Genomic DNA, 22,866 nt, shown 5'->3' with positions numbered 1-22,866 from the left:
AGTAACAGAACCTAGTGAATCAAGAGAATCTGGGGAGATACAAGATATATAAAGAGAAAAGACTCAAGAAGTAGTAAATTAACCTGGTACCTGTATTGTACATGTGTTATACCAAGGCAGTGTTATGTATTTCAGACATTGCATACCATTCAGTATCTAGCAAACGAGATGCAGAAACGAGTGAAGCCTTATTATTTAATACATTTATTGGAGAGAAAGGTTACATCTTTCTCAAAGGTCATAACTAAATCTCTTGGAAACTGATCAGAAGGAAGCCTGAAGGTCAAAGTCCCTCCCATTCATACTCACTAGAAGCCTCTTTTCTGTTCCAGAGACCAGCATTCGACACCACATCCATCTCTGAAATGGAGGTATTTCATCAAGGCAGACTGTATTTTCTAGAACACTCTCACAGAGCTATACTTTTGTTCTTGTTTAGTGTAACATCAACAAATAATTCTGGATACAACCCCTGCATCCAGTTTCCAGTTGGAATGAGATGCCAAAGTAAGGAGATTGCCTGCAGTTAGGAGGTACAGATGGGATGTTCCAGAGGGATGGGATGTTTACCACTACCCTGTAAAAGACATTTCCCCTGGACAGCTGATTAAAACAGCAGCTATGAAAACAAAGGCCTATTCAGTTAATGTACCGACTCTATAGACATGTCCATATTTTTAACTGCCATACACAGGCTGGTGTTCCCCTTTTGGCAGCTAGGTGGAAGACTCCAAGAACTGCTGTCCCCAGGCCCGCTGGAAGCAAACAGGACCTGCTGGCAAAGCTCCTGGAGTTTAGGTACAATTCTGCGCTCCCTGCAGAGGGGTTCAGAAAACACCAGAGGAACGTCTCCCATTTCATCACAATGAAGGGGTTTGGCCCTCGTTCCTGCAACTACCAGTTCCAGCAGCCTCACCACGCAATCTGAAAACCAGTCCTTCAGCCAGAAGTAGCCCTTCTGGAAAGAGATCCGAAGGCTGACTGGCCCAGATGGCATGCGAACGCTGAGGCTGAAAAGGCAATTTCCCTGAGAACTGTCTCTCAACAGATAGGTGCCCACCGGCTCTTGCAGCAGTCTAGCATGTGCCTCATGCACAGATAAAGGACCCCAGTAAAATCCACTGGCCTGCAGAAGGGTGAGTGATCGTTCCACTATTTCCCATTCACCATCATGAAAGACACGGTAGTGAGTCAGCAATCGTGTTGACGCTGTTGTGCGAGGATTGTGCCGATGCTGAATCTGTGAAGAGGGAGAGTCACTGAGTTTGTTCATCTGTCCTTCCTCCAATCATTTCTCACAGGAGCAGGGATCCCAGGAAGGTGCTTTTTTTGTTTTTTTACATTGTTCTCTTGCCACTCAGCCCTAGAGGGAAAAAAATGAATAAGAGGGGTAATTTGCTTTATGGAAAGATGCATAGCAAAGAAAAATGGGGCAGCTAAAACCTGCACGTGCTAAATACATTTGTAACCATGAGAAACTGGGGAGAGCTATTGGGTTGGATCCAGACTAAATTTTCCACTAACAGAAGAGAAGGGGTAATTTCCACCTTCCTGCTGCAGAGCCCCCAATTTGCCTCTTATGCTGTTCTAGGGGGTCCCCTGTCCCCCAGGAGCAGCACTTTGCGGGAATCAGTGGGCTCCAGCAGGAGGGGGGGAGCCTGGAAAGTTTTGCTCCACTAACAGTACCTTGTGTGAATGGAAAATTTAGTCTGGATCCAACCCATTGTGCTGTTATTCTTTACTCCACGCTTTTAGAATCTGGAGAAACTCAGATTTGATTTTGTGGGGGGAAATATTTTGCAGAAAACCATAAATGTGTGTTGACAGTAAGACTTAGCAAGACTTAGAAGCCAGAAATAATAGTAATACGAATAAATCTTAGCATTTGAACAAAGTACAGTATTATTATTACCATATTGCAGAGAGGAAGAGATGAGCAAGCCACATAAGGCCACCTATCAAGCTCATGGCCCTTTTGCGCTGGGATGTCTTCTAGGGTTCACAGCTTGGAATGATTCTGCTGTGAGCGCTCCCAATTTCTAAATTGGCTGCAAAACTTAAATGTCTAGTTCATGCCTTGTGAACATTCTGGACCAGCCACACCAGGCCACTATAATAAAGCAAACCCCTTCAGTTACATTTGGAAGGGGCTGCACTCCAACCGATGGGAGTTCCTTCTTGAAGACTAACAGTCAGTAAAAGAACAAAGAGCAAAAAGAACAAAAGTCGAACAGCAAGGATTCTCCGTGTTGCTTTCATCCCCACTGCAAATGCAGAGGCATGAGCATTGGCAGGCAATGCAGCTTCCACCCACAGGAGTTTTCTGCACATTTTCCTCCAACTTCCCCCTTCCACATATGCTCTGCAGCAGTTTCACCTTGGCTGTTGAGAATGTGGCCGTCATGGCTGCGGTGGAGACTTGTCACCTCCTTTTTTTGTTCTTTTCCTCATATATGTACTATAAACAAATCTATCAATCTTTGAAATAGATAAGCGGTGATAGACTGTTTTATAGTGCTATAATTATCTAGCGCTATAGTTTATTGTTACTTATCTGTTCAAATTTTAATGGCGCCTAAACAGCACCATATGAAAATATAGTTATAGTGCTATAGCAATTTTTTGGGTTGCCATCCAGTTGCAGGCGACTTACAGTGACTCCACATGTTTTTTTAAATCTCCAATGGCTCTCTGGGAGCGCAGCAGAAAAAAATGCTGGCAAAATGGTGCTGAAGAGGGGCTGATGGCAAAGCAATGGCGTGAATGTAGCAGGGCAGGAAAATATGCACCATTCCTTCCAGGCAGTGTGCTCATTAGGGTTGCCAGGTCCCTCTTAGTAACCAGCGGGAGGTTTTTGGGGCGGAGCCTGAGGAGGGCGGGGTTTGGGGAGGGGAGGGGCTTCGATGCCATAAAGTCCAATTGCCAAAGCAGCTATTTTCTCCAGGGGAACTGACCTCTATCGGCTGGAGATCAGTTGTAATAGCAGGAGATCTCCAGCTACTACCTGGAGGTTGTCAACCCTAGTGCTTATGCATTAGGATGGTGTTCTTACAATAAGATTGAAGTAAAGGAGGTTTGGGAATGAACATAATGAGGCTGGAGAAAGCCTGGAAACAGGACAATTACAATGCAACGTTGTGTGAAACCTCTTGCACAAAGTGCTCCAGTTTGAAAACCAAGGTGGGGAAAAAACCCTCAGTGTGGAAGCAGCCAAACTTAAAGATTGCTGAGAAAACATTTCTCTCAATTATTACCATTTCTACCCTGCATTACTGAGGAGGGACTCAGTTAAGGTAATGAACGTATTTTAAATATACAAATACGTAATGAAAATATCCCCAAACCTAAGACCAGACCTGATGAAAATTTAACATCATACATGAGATATATTCACTCTTCTTGAACTCCATTTTAAGCGGCTAAGTAAGCAAGTATTTCACCATTGGATCTTACAAGGTATATTAAGAAGTGTATGAACAATGGTAATAGATGATCATTTCTAAAGCACCCTGCAATAGCCCCACTGCAAAACCATATACACCATCTCATATAACAAGGTATCAGGTTGCAAAATAAAAGTTCAGAAAAGTACATTATAACACTAAACAGTAAATTATAACAGCAGACACTAAGAAAAACTAAAATCACCAAGAAACAATGGTACAGGCTTTCTATAATAGTAACTCACCCATGTTTCATTTGCTTTTCAGAAGCCCTTCCAGAAGATCTAGTTTTGAAATAGGCAAGCCATGTTCCCAAGGCCTTCCCTAGAATAGCATTCTTTGCTTTTATTAGGTAGGTGGCTCTTCTGTTCTCTCTGCCTGCCCCCCGCCCCATTCAGCCAGAGGGTGTGCTCGTTGTTTCCCAATGGTTTCACAGTCCAGCAAACATTTTTCCTGTTCCAGTAAATGGCTGTTTTGGGTTCATTGTTTCTCAAGGGTGGTTTCTCTACCACCGTCTCTGATTAAGTTAGCTCTTGAGCATTGCTTCAGGCAGAGAGTTCAAACACAACATTAACAAGGTTACATGTGTCATCAACATAATTAGTGTGTCAGGCACTTCTAACAGACACCACACACAACATTCACACAAACCAAACCTGTATTACAAAAACATCACAGACAGGAGACACTAATCTGGCCCTCCATGCCTAAATATATCTCCCCCACCAATCCACAACATAAATATGTAGCTGTAACTTAATTCCTTCTAATATTTGGGAAAGTCTAGAATCAAACTCTTGTGGGGGTTTTTCACTATGCAAATTCCACTGGAAAATTCCGAGAAATGTACTTTGTTTTGCTAATATAAATTGCCCAATCTCCTGCCAGCTTTCTGCCGTAATTATGACTCCTGATCTTATCCTTGTCTTGCTTTTTTGCTTACACACCAAGTTCCATTTTTCCTCTCTAAGCCTTTCATAATTTTACCCTGGTTGATTGTACTGTTCATACCTTCAGTTGCTGCTTGATAAGAGTTGGAGACATGCAGACACAATGCAAACATATGTTAAAAAAAAAAAATAGAACGAAGCCACAACTTGAACCAGACTACTTTGTCTGTGTGCAAAAACACTGCATAGTTTTGTACTGCTCCCCCAGAAATTTAATTCACCACAAAAACCAAGCCCTCTGAGATGTTCTGTTACTTACTGTCCCTTTGTGCACCATCATGGACAAGTTTTGTAAAAAGACAGCTGCTGTCACTTAGCCTAGAAAGCAGTTTTGCTTTTTTTGGATGCCTCTATGCTTTTCCCTCAGGAGTATCAGAGAGACTTTGGGAAGATCAGCTATGCGTCAAGTCAGGAATGCACTGTATTAAACTAAACTGTATGAGTTAAGTATAATCCTCTGGTCAGCCAGCCTCTTAATGAGCCAAACTACACATAGCTGCTACTTCCTGACACTGCTGCTTCCTGACATTCCCAGGCACTGGCAAATCATCCCAGAATTGTATAGCAGTGTTAGGATAAGCCTAAACTTGTCTGGTCTATTGTTCTAACGTTCCTGGATTGTGCTATATAATTGAAAAAGTTCATAGCCAAGTTCTCCTGTAAAAAATACAGCAAAGAATAATTTCCAAATAAAGAATTGGGACTCCATTGCTGTTTTGGGTTGGGATATTATGATTTGTTCCATATTGTCAAGCATCCCTTTAGTATTTCTCAATAATGTAAAACTTGCTCACAGACTGCATTAGATTTCAAGCTAGAAAAGACTACAGTATGTGTGTGAGGGTGTGTGTGTGGGGATGGAAATCAACATTTCCTTATAGTATTTGTGGACTGCCAAAAAAACAAATCAGTGGGTTATAGATCAAATCAAGCCTGAACTGACCCTAGAAGCTAAACTGACTAAACTGAGGCTGTCGTATTTTGGTCACGTCACGAGTCGACAAGAGTCACTGGAAAAGACAGTCATGCTAGGAAAAGTTGAGGGCAGCAGGAAAAGAGGAAGACCCAACAAGAGATGGATGGACTCAATAAAGGAAGCTATGGCCTTCAATTTGCAGGATCTGAGCAGGGCTGTCAAAGATAGGACATTTTGGAGGACTTTCATTCATAGGGTCGCCATGAGTCGGAAGCGACTTGACGGCACTTAACACACACACACACACATTTGAGGATTAAGGTCCGGCACCTGTTTCAAAGCACCGAGCCTCTTATTTGCATCATACGAACTACTTCGTATATACAAGAAATCACATACCATTCAATGACCTTTCAACTGGAATCTATATTCAAGGGGCTTCTCCCCAAAAAGTATGTCTCTTGCACCAAGGTATGGTCCTTATAATTCTAGCAAATATTTCCGAATGACAAATTTAATGTGAGAATCAGATCACTGTAGAATCACTGCAGATACACATTAAGCGCTACCTCACAGCTCTAGATACGCTGTCACTCCTGACCCACTCAGGGCTTTTTTTGCAAAGAGACTGGGGAAAGGGGAGGGGGAGGAAAAAAGAGAAGGATCTCAATCTTATCAGCATGGCTGTTGCAAATTCCAACAGAAGCTGACCGCTCCTATCCCTGCAATCAAGGATGGCAAACCCAGGACCTTACTTGATCTATTCCACATGCCATGACCACTTGTATTTTCTGAGTTTGCTGTGGGATGGAAAATGTTGTGTATGCAATATGCCAAAAATATCAGAGGTTCAGCTGCAGTCCATTCCAATCCTTTCAGCAACACTTTCCAAACTGCAGCAGTCAAGGAATTATATTTTATGCAGCTGCTTTCATTGCTCTGACATGAACCAACAATGCTTATGGTTAGTTCCAAAGTATCTCATAGTTGCTTCAGGGGCATCCAATAACATCTGAAGTTTTCACCATCCTGTGGGATTTTAAAATTCATTTTACAGTATTTGTTTCTGTGTAAGAATTATAGCATTACAAAAAGCCCAAAAGCCCATCACAGAAGACTAATATCATAGTACACGTAAGACATATGTAACAAGAAAATATATTCTTACCAAAACTTATTGGGGATGCTGTCGCATCTGTTCAGAACTAGTACATTTCTGACTCCCAAATGCCAGAAACACACAGCAGGAGATAGCTGTGTCCAGCCTGCATTGCTTGTGGACTTCCCTCAAACATCTGGTTGGCCACTGGTTTGAGTGGTGGACTTGGAGACCTACAACATGATCAAGCAAAGCAATTATTAACTTAATACTCTATGCAGAACCAAACAGATACAGATGTTTTCCCCAGAAGAGTAATCAAATCACAATAAACAAGCTGAGTCTACCAGACTTCTAACACAGGAAATGATACTGAGTGTATAATGCTGAGAGCAAAATGAAACATGCATCATATCTGCTATAAAAGCAGACAGAGGTTTCATTTACTTAAACAGGTCAACTATCTCAGTAGAACAAATCTCCAAGGACAACCCCCCTGCTTCTTATACCATTTGCCCTAGAGTATATTAAAAGCAGTATTTTTAAATGTTAGTCGTAATATAAGAGATAGCCCCAAAAGGAAAAAAGCTAGCTCATTAGTAATGCTGCTATACAATTAAATTTGGCATCTGCGGGAGAGGAATGCTACTAATAACGTAACATTAAATGGTTGCTATTCAGGTTAAGATTAGACTAGTGGCTTTATGCACATCATTAGAAGAAGCACAATTTTATAGGAATGCTACTGTGGTGCGTACAGAAGCAAAATTTCTAGACATTTCTAAGCAATGGGTGAAAGAGTATTTTCACCCCACAATTATGTACAGAATAATGGCCTCAACCTGAAGATCCATGTCCAGTGTAGTGAGTTACACACGTGCTACTGTATGCTTCTATCTGCTCAATGTAGTCACCTGTTCAGTAAGAGAGACCTGCATCATGTCCCCTGTTTACCTCAAACAGGAAGAGTGATGAAATAATTCAAGAGCAAAAAGCTACAAAGACTATGCCTGGAGGCAAAGTTTGATCCTAAGCAAAGTTACACCGTTCTACGCCTAATGAAGTCTGCGTAGGATTGCACTGTGAAGTAACTAAGTTGCAAACAAGAAGTAACTAGACCAGGGTAATTTGCAAAAATGCAAAAATAGCCTTTGCAACTCCATCTGTTTCCCCCCAACTGGATACTTCTATTATGAAGCTATGGAAGTCAAAAGAGAGACCAAGAAAACAGAAACAGTTATTTTAAGTTCATGAACTTAAAAGTATAATGATGGGCGTTATCAAGATTTTAAGTACAATTTTACACTTCAGCATTTTGGCCAAAAAAAAGAGATCTGGTCATTTTTAGAATCAACAAATTTGTGGTATCTTAAAGGCATCTTCAAATGCAACGATTAGGTCAAAAGTGCAAGTGTATTAAAGATAAAGAAGCTTTGCTAGCAATTTTTAAGCACTTAAATAAAACAACCTGTGGTTTTTGTTTTGTTTTTGCAAATATCAAAAACATAAGAGACACCAGGAGAAAAATATGCATTACCAAATATGCTTGAAGTTCTTGGAAGTATGATGTTGCAAATATTATCAGAGGTTCTTCCTGTTAAAATACTTTTTCATATTTACCACAAAATGAATACTCAGGTTGAAGAAATTTACCAATCTATCATGAAGGATCCCCCCACCAAAGTGTGTGATATTTTGACACTTAACAAAGAGATTCTTTAAAATCTACAAATATATGCTACCTTTACAAGTATTTAATTATGGTGTACAGAGAACTACATGATTTTAAAGCAAATGAATATTTTCTTTCATATTTTTCATTTCTGGAAGCATTTGATCATAAGCATGAAGTAACACTGAAGGATCGTATCTTCGTTATTTTGAGGCTCTCCTACATAATCAACCCAGTCTCCCAGCAGGGTCATCTGTGCTTTAAAGAAAACAAATAGAATCCCATGGGCTGAAATAAGCCCCCCCCCCCCAAAAAAATTAGGTCATTTTCTACCTTTAATTTTTGTAAATAAAACTGCACATAGTCATCAGTTCACACAGACAGGAATTAAGGATCTCTAATTTTTTTGCTCTAAAATGGTTCTGAAATAGAGGTGCAGGAACACTTTGGAACCGGCATCAGACTCGGTTCTGAAAATACAGAACATGACATGTCCGTTTTTATTTAGTAACTTAAAATATTTATATCTCACACTTTGAAAACATACATAAGGCAGCTTACAGCATAATGTAAAGCCATAACCAATACCAAAATCCAAACAAAATTAACCAAGTAGCAAAAGAAAACCACACACAGTTTTATTTAATGGCAGGTGGCTTTATCACAAAGATTGATACCATCCATAGGGTCCTATCGTGCTACAGAAAAGCCTCTGAAACCATTACTTTGTGTGCAGTTACAAGGCAGCCTGCAAATTTCTGGGCCACTCATCAACAAAGATAAAGGTAGAATAGATTGATTTATTTTGAGAGTTTTTCATTAAGCTTGGCTCACACCCATCATGGACTGCATTGTCACCTTAATATACTTCAAATGAACTATACAAAGTTTGAAGTGCCACAGCTACAGTTTACTTTGTACGAACAGGTGGTGAAAATGGCTAAGGACAGGCTATAGCTGTACATTTTCTTACAAGGCACAGCTTTCAAGCCAGTATAGTGTGAACAGAAGGCATTCCATGTGATGTCATTTTTTGAAATGCAGATAAACATTGATTGTACATTTCGCTAATTGACTCAGAATTCAAATTCAGACATAACACCCTCTCCTCAGTCTGTTGGGCATCTGGTCCCAACACTCACTGAGGCAGCTTCCACACAGGGACTGTTCCCCACATAGCCCCCCACCCCAGTATTTGGGTGCATCCAGAGGATGCCAGGCATGACCCACCTGGCTCCTGTATTTTGCCCCTTTGATCTGGATCAAAAGCAAGCCTACTTTTATCTGACTCAAAGGGGAACTGTGGGGTGGCTGCAGGCGGAGCACCAATCTGGATGTCCCACCTGCAGCCAGTATGGGGAGGTGGGTAGAGCTGCCTTCAAAATGAAGAGTTCAACTCTGCACACACCCTTCAGCCCTTGAAAGGGCCTCCCCCCCCCCCCATCTGAGCTATGCTGTAGCATTATGGTGTATCTTGGCAGGGAAAAGAAAAGGGAGAGGAAGAAGAAGAAGAGTTGGTTTTTATATGGCAACTTTCTCTACCACTTAAGGAAGAATCAACCCAGTTTATAATCACCTTCCCTTCTCCTTACCACAACAGACACCCTGTGAGGTAGGCGGAGCTGAGAGAGCTCAGAGAGAGCTGTGATTAGCCCAAGGTCACCCAACTGACTTTGTGTGTAGGAGAGGGGAAACAAATCAAGTTTACCAGATCTGCATCCACTGCTCATGTGGAGGAGTGGGGAATCAAACCCAGTTCTCCAGATCAGAGTCCATTGCTCCAAACCACTGCTCTTAACCACTACACCATGCTGGCTCCCAAAGAGGGATCACAGGGAGGAGCACCAAAATCACCATCAGGTGTTCTTTTACACAGATGTGAAAGATGAAAGGGGGAGAAGTAGGAGCACATGAAGCTGCCATATACTGAATTAGACCATCAGTCTCATCAAGGTCAGTATTGTTTACTCTGACAGGCAGTGACTCTCCAAGGTATCAAGTGGAGGGTCTTTCACATCACCGACTACATGACCATTTTGATTGGAGATGCCAGGGACTGAACTCAAGACCTGCATGCCGAGAAGAGCTCTACTATTTAGCCACGGCCCCTTCCCCAACAGCTGTGAGTGCAGCAGAGATGTATGCATACATAATTCCCACTCTGCCTGATGCAGCTTCTGCAGATTGTTTCAGCCCTCTGAGTGGAAGCAACCTGAAAGAAGGCATCCTTAATGTCCCACAAACAACATCCCTTATGGCTTACCTATATGACCAAAATTCTATTTGGGAACTGCTGACATAACAAAAAGATCCTAAAAATATAACCCATCTTTAAAAAGTCAATTAGATATTTTTGACATATTGAAATGTCAGCATGCTCATATGAAATAAAGAATGTTCCATGTCATCATTTACCCTTTGCTTCAATTCCTAAGACTATTGCCAGTCAACAATAACTTTCATTGCGCTTTGCAACTGGATTTTACTTAGTGAAATGGCAAAATCCACTTGCAAATAATTGCAAAAGTGCTTTGAAAGTGGATTGAAAGTGCATTACTCAGCATATGTACAAGCGTCCTGATTAGATTCTGTCAGGAGACAATGCAATCAACACAAACCCACACCTGGAATCATGCTAAACAGAAGTAGCGTTACTAATCTAGACTTTTCGGTCGTCCATAATGTTATCGGAACTTCTATTTGCTGCCCATGTTACAGCACCCACAGTTTTTCAGATGCCCTAACAGCTGAAAAGTGGGATGCTAAGAGACCTAGCCAACTGCCAAGTAGCTGCTGGTGGCTTCAACAGAAGCAAATTACATGTTTAAAATGAGGGTAGCAAGAGGAGCCAAACTCTGAAAAGGAACTTCAAGAGAGTGTTTGCCAAGAACCTAAATGGGCCCAGCAGCATTTAACAGTCATAAACTGGGGGACAAGCTGTCAAACCAGTGAAGCTTCAACTCGTGTCACACCTTTCAGGTTTATCAAGCTTAGCTATTAACCATTTTGCATTAGTCAGCAGCACGATGTCTCTTTCAAAGGAAGGACTATTCCATAGCGAACAGGGATGTAAAAAGGGCTGTAAAAAGACCATTCAAGTGGCAGATCTTTCGCCAGGTTCGAGTTTTAAAAGCTTCATTGGGACAGTTCTCCCAACCCGAACCCCAGAATTGCGTCTAAAAGGCTGTTTTTACAGTATTCTCTTTGGCCATTTATGCATGGGAAGTTTTCGCCTTGGGTTCGCCGCTCTCTAGATGCACCTTTTCCCCACCCGAGTTCTCAAAACTCTGCACGGGGGGCTTCTGGTTGAGTTCTGAGAATCCGGATGGGGAAAAGGCGCATCTAAAGTGCGGCAGATCCAAGGCGAAACCCTCCCGTGCCCAAACGGCCTCCATCTCCAGGCGCCGCCTTGAGGTCTGCCTCTGTTTCCTTCAAGATAATTCCCAGTGGGTCGCCGTGTTAGTCTGTCTGCAGTAGAAAAGGGCAAGAGTCCAGTAGCACCTGAAAGACTAACAAAAATGTGTTCTGGCAGGGTGTGAGCTTTCGTGAGCCACAGCTCACTAGTCTGTCTGCAGGAGTAGAAAAGGGCAGGAGTCCAGTAACACCTTAAAGACTAACAAAAATATTTTCTGGGAGGGTAGGAGCTTTCGTGAGCCACAGCTCACTTCGATTGTCTATGGAAGTAGAAAAGGGCAAGAGTCCAGTAGCACCTTAAAGACTAACAAAAATGTTTTCTGGCAGGGTGTGAGCTTTCGTGAGCCATAGCTCACTAGTCTGCCTGCAGGAGTAGAAAAGGGCAAGAGTCCAGTAGCACCTTAAAGACTAACAAAAATATTTTCTGGGAGGGTAGGAGCTTTCGTGAGCCGAAAGCTCCTACCCTGCCAGAAAATATTTTTGTTAGTCTTTAAGGTGCTACTGGACTCTTGCCCTTTTCTACTCCTGTTTCCTTCAGTGACTCAAAGAACCCGCTCGAGGCGGGCAGAGCGCATCTTTCCTCGTGGGAGGAGGAGGAGGAGGAGGGGGGGAGTTTTGAGCTCTCCTTCCATTCGGGGCCGGAGCGGCTCGCAGCCGCCACCCCCGGCTAATCGAAGCCAGATGCGGCCGCTCCTCCCGCGCGCTTCCAGGCTGCCTAGACGGCTCCGCCACCCCCATCGAAACCGGCACGGCCGCTGGCTCAGCAGAGGCAATTTGAGAATACGGATGGGGGGGAAAGTGCATCTAAAGAGTGGCAACTCCAAGGCAAAACCTTCCATGGATAAATGCTCCCCCCCGCCCCCCGAGGAAGAGGGGCTCTGCGCCGGTCGGAAAGCAACCCGCTGCCGGAGTCACAGCAGGAAAGGCCCGGCGCCCCCTCCCGGCTTTCGTGCATTTGCGCCCGGAGAGGCGCCCCCCCTTTCCCTCCGGCCGTAGTAACCCTATCAAGCGACCCAGCCCCCCCCCCCCTTGATAAAAACGCTGCTTGGAGAAGAAAATGCGGCGTACTTACTCCCGGAGGGCGCCGCGTGGCCAAGGCGAGGCGAGCCTCGCCCCGCGCTGGTTTTGCAGCGTCCGGCGCGCCGAGGAAGTTTGCAGCGGCCGGGCAAGGGCCGGCTCCCCGCATTCAAGCGTGGGGAGGGCGCGCACGCCGCCGGCCTCCTTGCTCGGCCTGCAACCCAAAAGTGCACCTCGGCGCCGCCTTTTTGCCACGGAACAAAAGCGGTTTCCCTCTCGCAGTGGTTCCGAGCCCGGCCCCCGGCCAGCTGTGGGGCTCGCGCTGCAAAGCCCAAGGGGTTCTTCCCGCGACGGCAACGCGCAGCTGCGGCTCCCGACGTGCGGGGCACCCACCTCGAGAGCAAGCTGCGGGGACTTCCCTCCCCAGCCGCTGCTGGCACCTCTGGCTCCGTCTTGTGCTGCTCGGAGGAAGCCTGGAGACCTCCCTGCTTGGTTCCAGGAATGACTACCTAAGGGACCTCTCCCAAGTGCCGTCCCTGATCAGAAACGAGGCGGGGGGGGGTGATACCCATCCTTCCCTTGCCCCGGTCTGTGACACGCCAGAAGAAGAAGAAGAGTTGGTTTTTACATGCCTCCTTTCTCTGCCACTTAAGGTAGAAGCAAACCGGCTTACAATCACCTTCCCTTCCCCTCCCCACAGCAGACACCCTTTGAGGTGGGGCTAAGAGTGTGTGACTAGCCCCAGGTCACACAGCTGGCTTCATGTGTAGGAGTGGGAGAACCAATCCAGTTCACCAGATTAGCCTCCCGCCCCCTCCGCACGGGTGGAAGAGTGGGGAATCAAACCCAGTTCTCCAGATCAGAGTCCACCCCTCCAAACCACTACACCAAACTGCACATGTATGCAAAAGCACTGGAGGAAGGATGTGAAAATATGGACCAGAGATCAAGCGAGGGGAACTACTGGAATTCTCACCGCAGCAGCTGATAATTGGCATTTGCATTACATAGTGGTTTGCACAGAGGCAGTGTCCTTCAGGAATCCCAAACTCCTGACTAAAAAAACCCACTTTCATTTATTTGTTGTTTCATATTTTTTCTTTCTTCCAACGAATTTCAGGGGGGAAAGTGATATCCCCAGCACTGTTCTGTCCTCACAACAATCTTGTGAGATGGGTTAGGAAGAGAGCAACTTTCCAAAATGGGCTTCAGGCTGAATGGGAGTTTAATACTGGGCTGGGTGGTGCAGTGCATAGCTCCAAAATATCTGAGATATTGAAGAAAGTGTAAGAATTTAATTGTACTAAAAAAAACCCACTTTTAGAAGGGAACAAAAAAAACCCCACATTTTTAGAAGGAAACAACAATTTGAGTTTGTTTTTACATTTTAAAATTAGCCCACAGATTAATCAACTAGGCATTGTTATATTTACTGAAGATGAGACAACCAATTAGAATCCACACATTCTGCAGCTTTTAACCATTTAAATGTAATGGGTCTGAGTTACACACTCACTGAACAAGGGAGGTATGGTTATTTCATATTTGTAAGCCTCCTTGAAGACTTAGAGCAAAAAGAAGGGATGTAAATGCTTTAAATAAATGCATGTATAATGCGCATAACAGTTGCTGCTTCTTTTCTTTCTGTGTTGGTCATTTCCCCTATTGTGATTTACTCATCACCCAAATAAATGACCTATACCTACATTGTACTGGGACAGGAAGAGGTTGGCAGATGAAGCTTCTCTTGCTTGCCTTGATGGGAGAAGCTGCATCTATAGGCCGCTATTAAAGCACCGGTTACAATAATAAACATTGCAATACAGACTAAAAAGAAGAACATACACAACTGCTCTAAACACTTTTTTACTTTAGCCAATCACTGGATGAACAGGTAAACTGATTTCCCGTGCAAAAACCTGCTGCAGTAACAATGTTCAAAACACTTCTGAACTTGTACAAGCTTTCCCCTCACTTCTGCAATTACTGCTAGAATCTTGAGACTTCATGAACATTGTAAAGAACATAGTAACGGTGATACTAAACCAAAACACACCAAAAGAATACTGGCAGAATTCCCTAAGTACATATTATTTGGGATAAAGTAATTTTTTTAAATTGTAATGTCTCTAAATACCTGGCATCTTTTCTTTTTTAAACTGCAGGTCTTTTTAGCAACTGCATGTTTTTCCCCCACATCCTTCTCTTAACAGCTTCCTTTCTCACTGTTTAAGATGCTGGAAAGTGAAAGGTTGAGATAATTTTACTCTTGCCAGGAAGCAGCTTAGTGGGCCTTTCAGAGAAGCTGTTCTTAGGCACCTCCTTCTCTAGGACCGAGTCAGTTCATTAGGGAACTCTGACACATGCTTTCCAGGAAAGTGATGGCTGATTTATGCTGGCAAAGTCTGTGCAGCACTCTCTCCGCTACCCAAGTTGTAGATGTGGGACTAATGTCATTGTAGACAGAAACCACATGTTGAACCGAGGCTTCTTAGAGTTACAGGATGACCAACATGGGTCTTGCTCAGTACAGTGCAGACTAAGTAGTAGTTATTCAACTCTGCTGGGTCTAGAGTCGGTTTTTTAAAGAAGTGGATGAACTACTGCCTGCTTCAAGACAGGGCCCACCACCCACCCCCTTTCTAGGTGGCATTTACTGTCACCCAGACCCAGTCTATCAGCTCTCCCCTGATAGATTTAAGCAGCCAGGAGGGGCGAGGGTAATAGGTCTTAAACCTCCAAGAATCCTGCCTACATCTTCAGACTGTACAAGTGGAATGATATCCCACACAGCTTGGTGTGGATGTTGAAGTCCCCCAAAACATCCAGCTTAGGAGTCTTCAATATCACCCCCAAGACCATCTCTACCAGCTCAGGCAACGAGACAGTTGCCCTGGGAACAACGCTGTGTGTTCAAGCTGTGTGTTCAAGCATGGACCAGGAGAGAGGGAGGGACAGAGTAACATCAGCCTCTAGTTCCTCAGTTCCAGCAGGATGCTGATATCATTTGTGACTCTACAGTTAGACTAACTAGCGTTTTACTTTCTTTTTCTTTGTGTTTTGCTATCCCTATCCCCTATGTACTGTGCTCTAGTTTGTAAAGCCGTACTGTAGTGAATAAAGTTCTTTCTCTTTTTAAGAAAGCAGTTTGATCAAAGTGCCTCACCTACATGCCTGGCTGCTTGTTCACCCACACAAGAGAGAGGAGAGTGGGAGTTGAGGGCCTCTGCGCTCTACACATGAACAGAGAGTCGTTTACTGGTGTCCCAAACTACTGGTAAATGAAACAGGTTAAACTCAGTTTAGCACCTAAACTAGGACCTACGTGGTGGTGATCCAAAGACTGATGGGCTTGGGGAAAGAAGTGAGGAAATGCCCACTCAGACACATGCATGCCCCTGCCCCATCATGACAAAAACAGCTAAACTATATACAAATAAGTGTATACAACTAAACAAACGTTAATTATATATTTACAAGTGGAGGACCCCAAAGGACGTGTGTGTGTGTGGGGGGGTCATTTTCCCACTCCCTCTCTCTTTCTTGCTATTCCTCTTTGCCTCCCTCAGCAGTGCCTGCAGCCTCTCCCCTTTCCCTCCCTCCCTCCCTCCCTCCTACCTACCTACCTACCTACCTACCTTTTCCTGTTTCTCCCTTAGGTAGCCTCTGCCACTCACTTTCTGATCCCCTCCACCATCTTCAGATTGCCCCTTAAACCTTTTCTGCTCCTCTCCTGTATTTGACTTTTTTGGCTCTCCCCCCACCAAAACTAACTGAAGTTTGGAATCCTCAACAATGTTGATTGCGATGTGAGTTGCCACCATTTGGCCACCAAGATCTCAGGAGATCTCAGTGGTACACTTTTCTTTAAAAAACAGGCATTTACTTCTATGATTTTGGGGGTTTTCTAACTCAACACGTTTGTTTGTTTAATGTGTTGTATTTTTCTGAAAACCTGGGACTTCTACCAGGCTATCTGTCCCCAGCCCCATTGTGCTGACACTTTGATCCACACTCTATTGGCCAGTTCAAAATTATAAATTCCCTAGCTGCCTAGCCCAATTGCTTCCTAAAATGCTCAATGTAATACCACAGCCATGGCCTCTAGCAACCCAAAATGTAACCCAAAGTGCAATCCCCCTTTGGGGTCACCCCTTAGTAAGTGACTGACTCAGGACCCCCAAAGCAGTAGTCAGCTGGGCTGGAAGCCAGCTGTAGTTACCTTGGTTGCCCAGGCACCTGCAGTAGTGTTTCCTCTTCCTGGGCTCTCACCACCCCCCATCACTACTACAATGGTCTCACCACTATCAAATGAGACCTTCAACAGCAGCACTAAAAAGACTTGGGAGCTTTAGATGGCCATTGCCTCACACCAGCCTATATGTTCCTGGCTATTGGGTGCTGATATATCTTGAGGAGTTAAATCATATTTGATTATTTCTATATGAACAAAATAATAGAAGAATAATTATGCAAACAAAGACACTCTATTAACAATGTATGAGTTTATGAAGTTGATTTATACTAAGTCAGACCCATGGTCCACCTAGTTTATGTATCTTCATTCTCATCAGTAGCAGCTATCTCAAATTTGCAGCAAAGGTCTGTTCCAACCTTGCCATTTGTGATCTTTTAACTGGAGATAGGGATTGAGCCCCCAACCTTAGTCATACATGGCACATGCACTGAGCTTCTCCCTCAGTTTTGAAATTAGGTAATACACTTAGGAAATTAAAATTCCTAAATACTCACTGAAAGATACACCTCATTTCCTCTTGGTACTTACCGGTAATACTATGCTCCATTTGTTAAGTATATTATAACATTCACATTTCTAAGCCCTTTCTCTTCAGTGTACATTGATTCTTTGGCAATGACATGATGCTTAGATCATCCAGTTTGTACAGGAATAATCATTTGTTAGGATTATTTTGAACTGAGAGGTGTATGCTATTTACAACTTTACCCTAAGGCAGTGATACTCACTCAGTCACTTGGAAGCCACATGTTAGGATAGGGGTTGTTAGGCACTACAATATTGCCAGTCTTCAAATCTTGGTTTCTGTCAGTAAAAGGCAGGGGGAGGGCCCTTGCCAAAACTATTTTGGCCTGCCAGTCCATCCCTACTCCCCTCCCTCCTTACTCCCCTCCCTCCTAGTCTGGAGGGAATGCTCATCAGGGCCAACAGCAATTTCCTGACAGCTTTCTAATATGCAGTTTGTACAACACACCCAGATGCAGTGGCGACTACCACTTGATAACACACAGCTCACCTGGGCCCAGCAGCAGCCTCCACACAACTTGCATAACTTGGCCAGATCCAGCAGTGGCCAATCAGATAGCTCACCTGAGCTACAGCACAACTTTTGCAACCTGACCACACTGTTTCCAGGGAGCAGCTGCCAGGAGAGGAAAGGAAGGAAAGCTGAGACAGAGTGTACTATGGAGGTATTAAGTGTCAGACTGGGATCTGAGAGATCCAGGTTCAAATCCTACTCTGCCAATGGAAACTTGCTGAGTGACCTGGGGCCAGCCACTATTGCTCAGCCTAATCTACCTCACAGGATTGTTGAGAGTATAAAATGGAGAAAAGGCGAATTATGTAAGCTGCACTGGGTTCCTATTAGGGAGAAAGGTGGGATATAAATGTAAATAAATAAAACTGAAGACTGAGGAGGTAGAGAAAAGAAAGCTTCGTTAGTTGCTTAGTGAGTGGGAAGGAGAGAAGGAAGTAGGGAAAGGGGAGAAGATATGGGGCTGTCAGTAGGAGAGAAAGAAGACAAAGTATGGGGAAGGGGGCACAGGGGGAAATGAAGCGACTCCTGAAAGTCCTTGCCAGTTCCCCACTTGAGAATAAAACTGCTGCTATTATACTTCCCTTATCAAAATCTATTGTCAGACCACACTTGGGATACTTTGTACAGTTCTGGTCACTGCAACTGAAAGAGGGTTATTGTAGTGCTTGAAAAGGTGCAGAAACGAGCAACCAAAATGATCAGGAGCCTTATAAGGATCAGTTAAATGCTTACGGCATTAGCTTGGGGGAAAGGGGAGACATGATAGAGATCTCTAAAATTATGCTTGTTGTGGAGTTAGTGGACAGAGGGTTTTTCTCCCTTTCTCTTGGTATCATCCACTGAAGCTGAAGGGTAGGAGATTCAGGACAGACCAAAGGAAGTACTTCTTCATACAACAAATAGTTAAATTGTGGAGCATGATGTGGTGATGACTGCCACATTGGAAGGTTTTAAAGTGGAGTGGACAAACTCATAAAAATGGGGCTATCAATGGCTACTAGCCATGATGGATACCTACTCCAGTACCAGAAGCAGTATGCCTCTTAATATCAGTCATTGTGGAGCATGCGTGAGAGGACGTGGTTGCAGTCATCCTGCTTGTAGGCTTCCTAGAGGCAGCTGGTTGGCCACTTGTGGGGACATAATGCTTGACTTGATAGGTCTTTGGTGTGATCCAGCATGGTTCTTCTTTTGTTCCTCTCTAAAGTTGTGGGATAGCTTTTATTTTATTAGTGGGATAAAAACATGGGAAACAACAGTTATATTTAGGTTTGCCTCCTGGCAGGGCTCCTGTGCATTAACAACTGTGTGACAAGTGAGAATTCAACAGATGGATCTCTTTCTGGCATACAGAAGACTGATGGGATCGTCTGAATTCCAGTTTGTGACCACTGATAAAAGCACAGAAAGAAAGGTGACAGCACTCGTTCAGTAAAATATTTGAATGGTACGTGGCTTTTGCTGGTAATGGAGCCTATTACTTCATTACTGGAGCCTGCCAAGACTGATGGGAATCTCTAGTGACTCCTGCTGTTCTCCACCATTTTTACTTCATAATTAAGATCTGCCACCCATACTGTGGTTGCTATTTTGAAGTTATCCATAGTGGCCACCAGGGGCTGCTGTGTTTCACATTTTGAACTAGTAGCTGCAATCATTTTATTAACCAAATGCTCTCTCTCTGACAACGTATCAATGTACATATGTGCATATATAAACAAATGGATGGGTTACAGGATATCTCTGTGACCCCTGAATGCAGTGCATGCATGCGCACGCGCATACCGCAGAATCTCCACTGGCCTGGGCCACCCAATATCCAGGGTGGAGGAGAGATTTTATCCTTACCTCTGTAGTGTTTCAAACTGTATTGCTGTATTTCCCCCCAGAACAGTGAATGGAAGCAATTCACTTATACAGAAGAATTGAAACGGATGCCTTTGAGCATGCAAAAGGCAAGCCCATTTCCTGGGTCTGCCAATTTCAAACTGAGAATCAAACCCACTCTGCGTTACAGAGCCCTATCCTCTCTGTCTGTTAAGTTCAGGGCAGCATACAGGGTTCTCCCTAGCATTTCACCCTCACAACAACTCTATGAGGTAGGTTAAGTTGTGAAAGTGACTGGCCCAAAGCCACCCAGTGTGGCTCATACCCCAGTTCTAACCATTACCCCATCAAACTTAGGCCAGAATGTTTGTCTTTTATAGACAGACTGGTCACATCCGCATCTTTTAGGAAGCACAGGATAACATACACTGAGCTTGCCTATTTTGTCACAACAACCCAGTAAAGTAGATTAGAATTCAAGGTACTGATTGGCTCAACCATCCATTGATCTTGCAGATGTCTAAATCTTATTTCTGATGTCCTGCTTGTCCCTTTTGGGTGGTTAAAATCTTTGTGCTTTTGCCCAAGAAACTTTTCTGTCTCATTACAGGCAAGCTATGCAATTCAGAACAGCAGGGCCGTTGATGGTACCAGTCTAGAAGAATCACAGCATACCTTTGAACACTCTGGCATTTTCCACATAGGGACAGGCCTGTGTAGTTTCCTCACTGCTGGTGCAGCTGCTGAAACAGCACAGCAGCAACAGAGCTTCCACATGGCAGATTTCCCCACCAAAGTCACCTGGAAGAGGCCATCCCCAGATTGGTATCAAGTCTTTTCAGGTGTTTTTAATCAGAAATTAAATATCATTACATTGTTATAATGATGTAACTGGGTATTAGGTTCTGTAGGCCTTTTCATTGTGGAGACATAAGGGGAAAGGTAGATATACCTTCCCCTTACATCTCCACAATGAAAGAAACTAGAGACCTACCTTTTTTTAAAAAAAAGAAAGCTGAGAATTCAGAGAACCTGGTACAGATTTTTTTATTGTTATAATGACATGACAATATGCAATTGCTGATTTTTTTAAAAAAGCCTCCTAGTGATGGGGGGAGGAAATGGCCACTGTGAGGATATGGGCAGGGAAAATGGCTGCCATATGGGCAACAGAAGAAAAATCGAAACTTTCCCAACCACACAGCACAGCAGCTGACTTTGCTGCAGTCTTTCCGAAAAAATCATCAGAGCCCCATGGTGGTGATATCGTTGATTGCTTGTCTGATCAAAGATTGTGGCCTTTATTATCATCCCCTGCCTGCATCTCTCTCTCTCTCTCTATATATATATATATACACACACACACACACACACGCTGTTGTTAGTCGTCTAACTTTGCCAGGGGAGGGTGGGGTATAAAACAAATCAAATTTTAAAAAAGTAATCAGAAGGGCAATATTTCACAGTGGACAGTGTGTTAAATCTGGGCCTATGAGATGAGAATTCTCAGGCCTTTCCAGATGAGGGGGGAAAGCCCAGACTCCCAGTAGTGCTGTTCCTTTGCTAAGCTCAGTTTAGCACCGGCGATGCACTACCACCTCCCATGCAAGGGATGCAGAGTCCAATGAAGGGTGGCCATATTCATCACAGCTGCCACTTCTTTAAGCTCAGGGAAGAAGCATTACCTAATCTTTGAAAATGTTGTGCCTAAGTAATCATACCTGCATCGCATACACACAAGCTACACGTGTGTAGCTGCTTACAAGCAAAACCACAGAAGCCGCTTCTCAGTAACCCTTCCCCCTTCGCTGTATAACAGCCCGCTCTCCCTCCCCTTCAGCAAGTAACTACGGTAGTTTGCACCAAAAAACGCACACACACACACATTCCAAAGGCTGGAAACTTTCCTCTCACATAAGGGAACACTCCAACAGCCTCCCTCCCACCTATTCCTCCTTTTTGATACTTTCGCTTCACCCTGCAAGGGAACACTCTGAACTGCTCAATAAGATAGGCTCCATTCATTAATGTAGCGAGGCTCACGCAGGCGCTGTAGAAACTAATGACGTTGCATTGACAAGCTAACATCGGATGTTAAGAAAATGTATCATTGCCGTATTGGAATGTCAAACGTCTATAAAACCTCTTGCATTAGCCCTGCCTCGGTGTGACCGGACTGCAGAGCTGTTTGTCTGGATCCTGGCTCACCCAGTTATGACTTCTTGGCCAATAAAGCAAGCTGTAATCAAACCAACCTCCTGCCCTCATTGCTCATTGGACTCTACGGGAATGGGGGGAGCACATCATTAGTGCTATTCCTTTGCTAAGCTCAGTTTAGCACCAGCGATGCACTACCACCTCCCATGCAAGGGATGCAGATTCCAATGAAGGGTGGCCGTATTCATCACAGCTGCCACTTCTTTAAGCTCAGGAAAGAAGCATTACCTAATCTTTGAAAAGGGGACTTCAAAAATGAGTGTTTCGCAAAAGTTTACAAAATGGTGGGGTAGTATAGGGTGGAGGACTTTCATTCATAGGGTCGCCATGAATCGGAAGCAACTTGACGGCACTTAACACACACACAGTATAGGGTAGGTTGAAAGGGTAGTTTTGCAGCTATTGGCCTTTTTGAAAGGACTAATGGGAGTGTCCTTTCAAGGATGCATCAGGGGAACGATCAGCTTCTGCAAAAAAAATTTCTACAAACATAACAAATCACAAAATGGCATGGCAAGGCAAGTGCTGCCAACCATTCCCTGGGGCAATGGCTGGTGTACCTGAAAGGGCAGGGGAAGCGTTTTCTCTGACCTAGGGAGCCCCAGGCTAGCCTGATGTCATCAGCTCTCAGAAGCTAAGCAGGGTCGGCTTGCTGGGTGACCTTGTGCCAGCCACACACTCTCAACCCTGACCCTGGCTCGCATTTGGATGGGAGATCTCCAGGGAATACCACGGTTGTGACGCGGAGGCAGGCAACGGCAAACCACGTCTGAACGTCTCTTGCCTTGAAAACCCTATGGGGGTTGCCATTAGTCAGCTGTAACTTGACACAAAAAATAACAACAAAGGAGTACATTTTGAATACTGGAAAATTGTAAGGAGAGCTCCCTTGAGAAAACGACAACAGGACAACCTGCAATACCCGCACAACTCTAGATTTATTGCTGGGGGACGGCGATGAAGAGAAAATTAGTAAAAAAAATTTGGGGGGGGAATGGAATAGTAATGAACTAT

General features: G+C 44.1%; 1 protein-coding gene across 1 annotated transcript; it reads right to left on the bottom strand.

Moving 5' to 3' along the window:
- Positions 1-607: 607 nt before the first annotated feature.
- Positions 608-1,355, bottom strand: LOC130475531 (suppressor of cytokine signaling 1-like). The gene has a single exon (XM_056847326.1). The coding sequence runs from the start codon at positions 1,271-1,273 to the stop codon at positions 644-646; it is 630 nt and encodes a 209-aa protein (XP_056703304.1). The 5' UTR covers positions 1,274-1,355; the 3' UTR covers positions 608-643.
- Positions 1,356-22,866: the final 21,511 nt, after the last annotated feature.

Source organism: Euleptes europaea, chromosome 3, assembly GCF_029931775.1.
Source record: "Euleptes europaea isolate rEulEur1 chromosome 3, rEulEur1.hap1, whole genome shotgun sequence".
In the NCBI taxonomy this organism is placed as follows: Eukaryota; Metazoa; Chordata; class Lepidosauria; order Squamata; family Sphaerodactylidae; genus Euleptes; species Euleptes europaea.
The sequence above is the reverse complement of the archived record's forward strand: the minus strand, read 5'-3'. Positions and strand labels throughout refer to the sequence as shown.

Bases quoted from the DNA above. Each gene is read 5' to 3' on its own strand.
- LOC130475531 (XM_056847326.1), bottom strand. From the start codon at position 1,273: ATGAACAAACTCAGTGACTCTCCCTCTTCACAGATTCAGCATCGGCAC.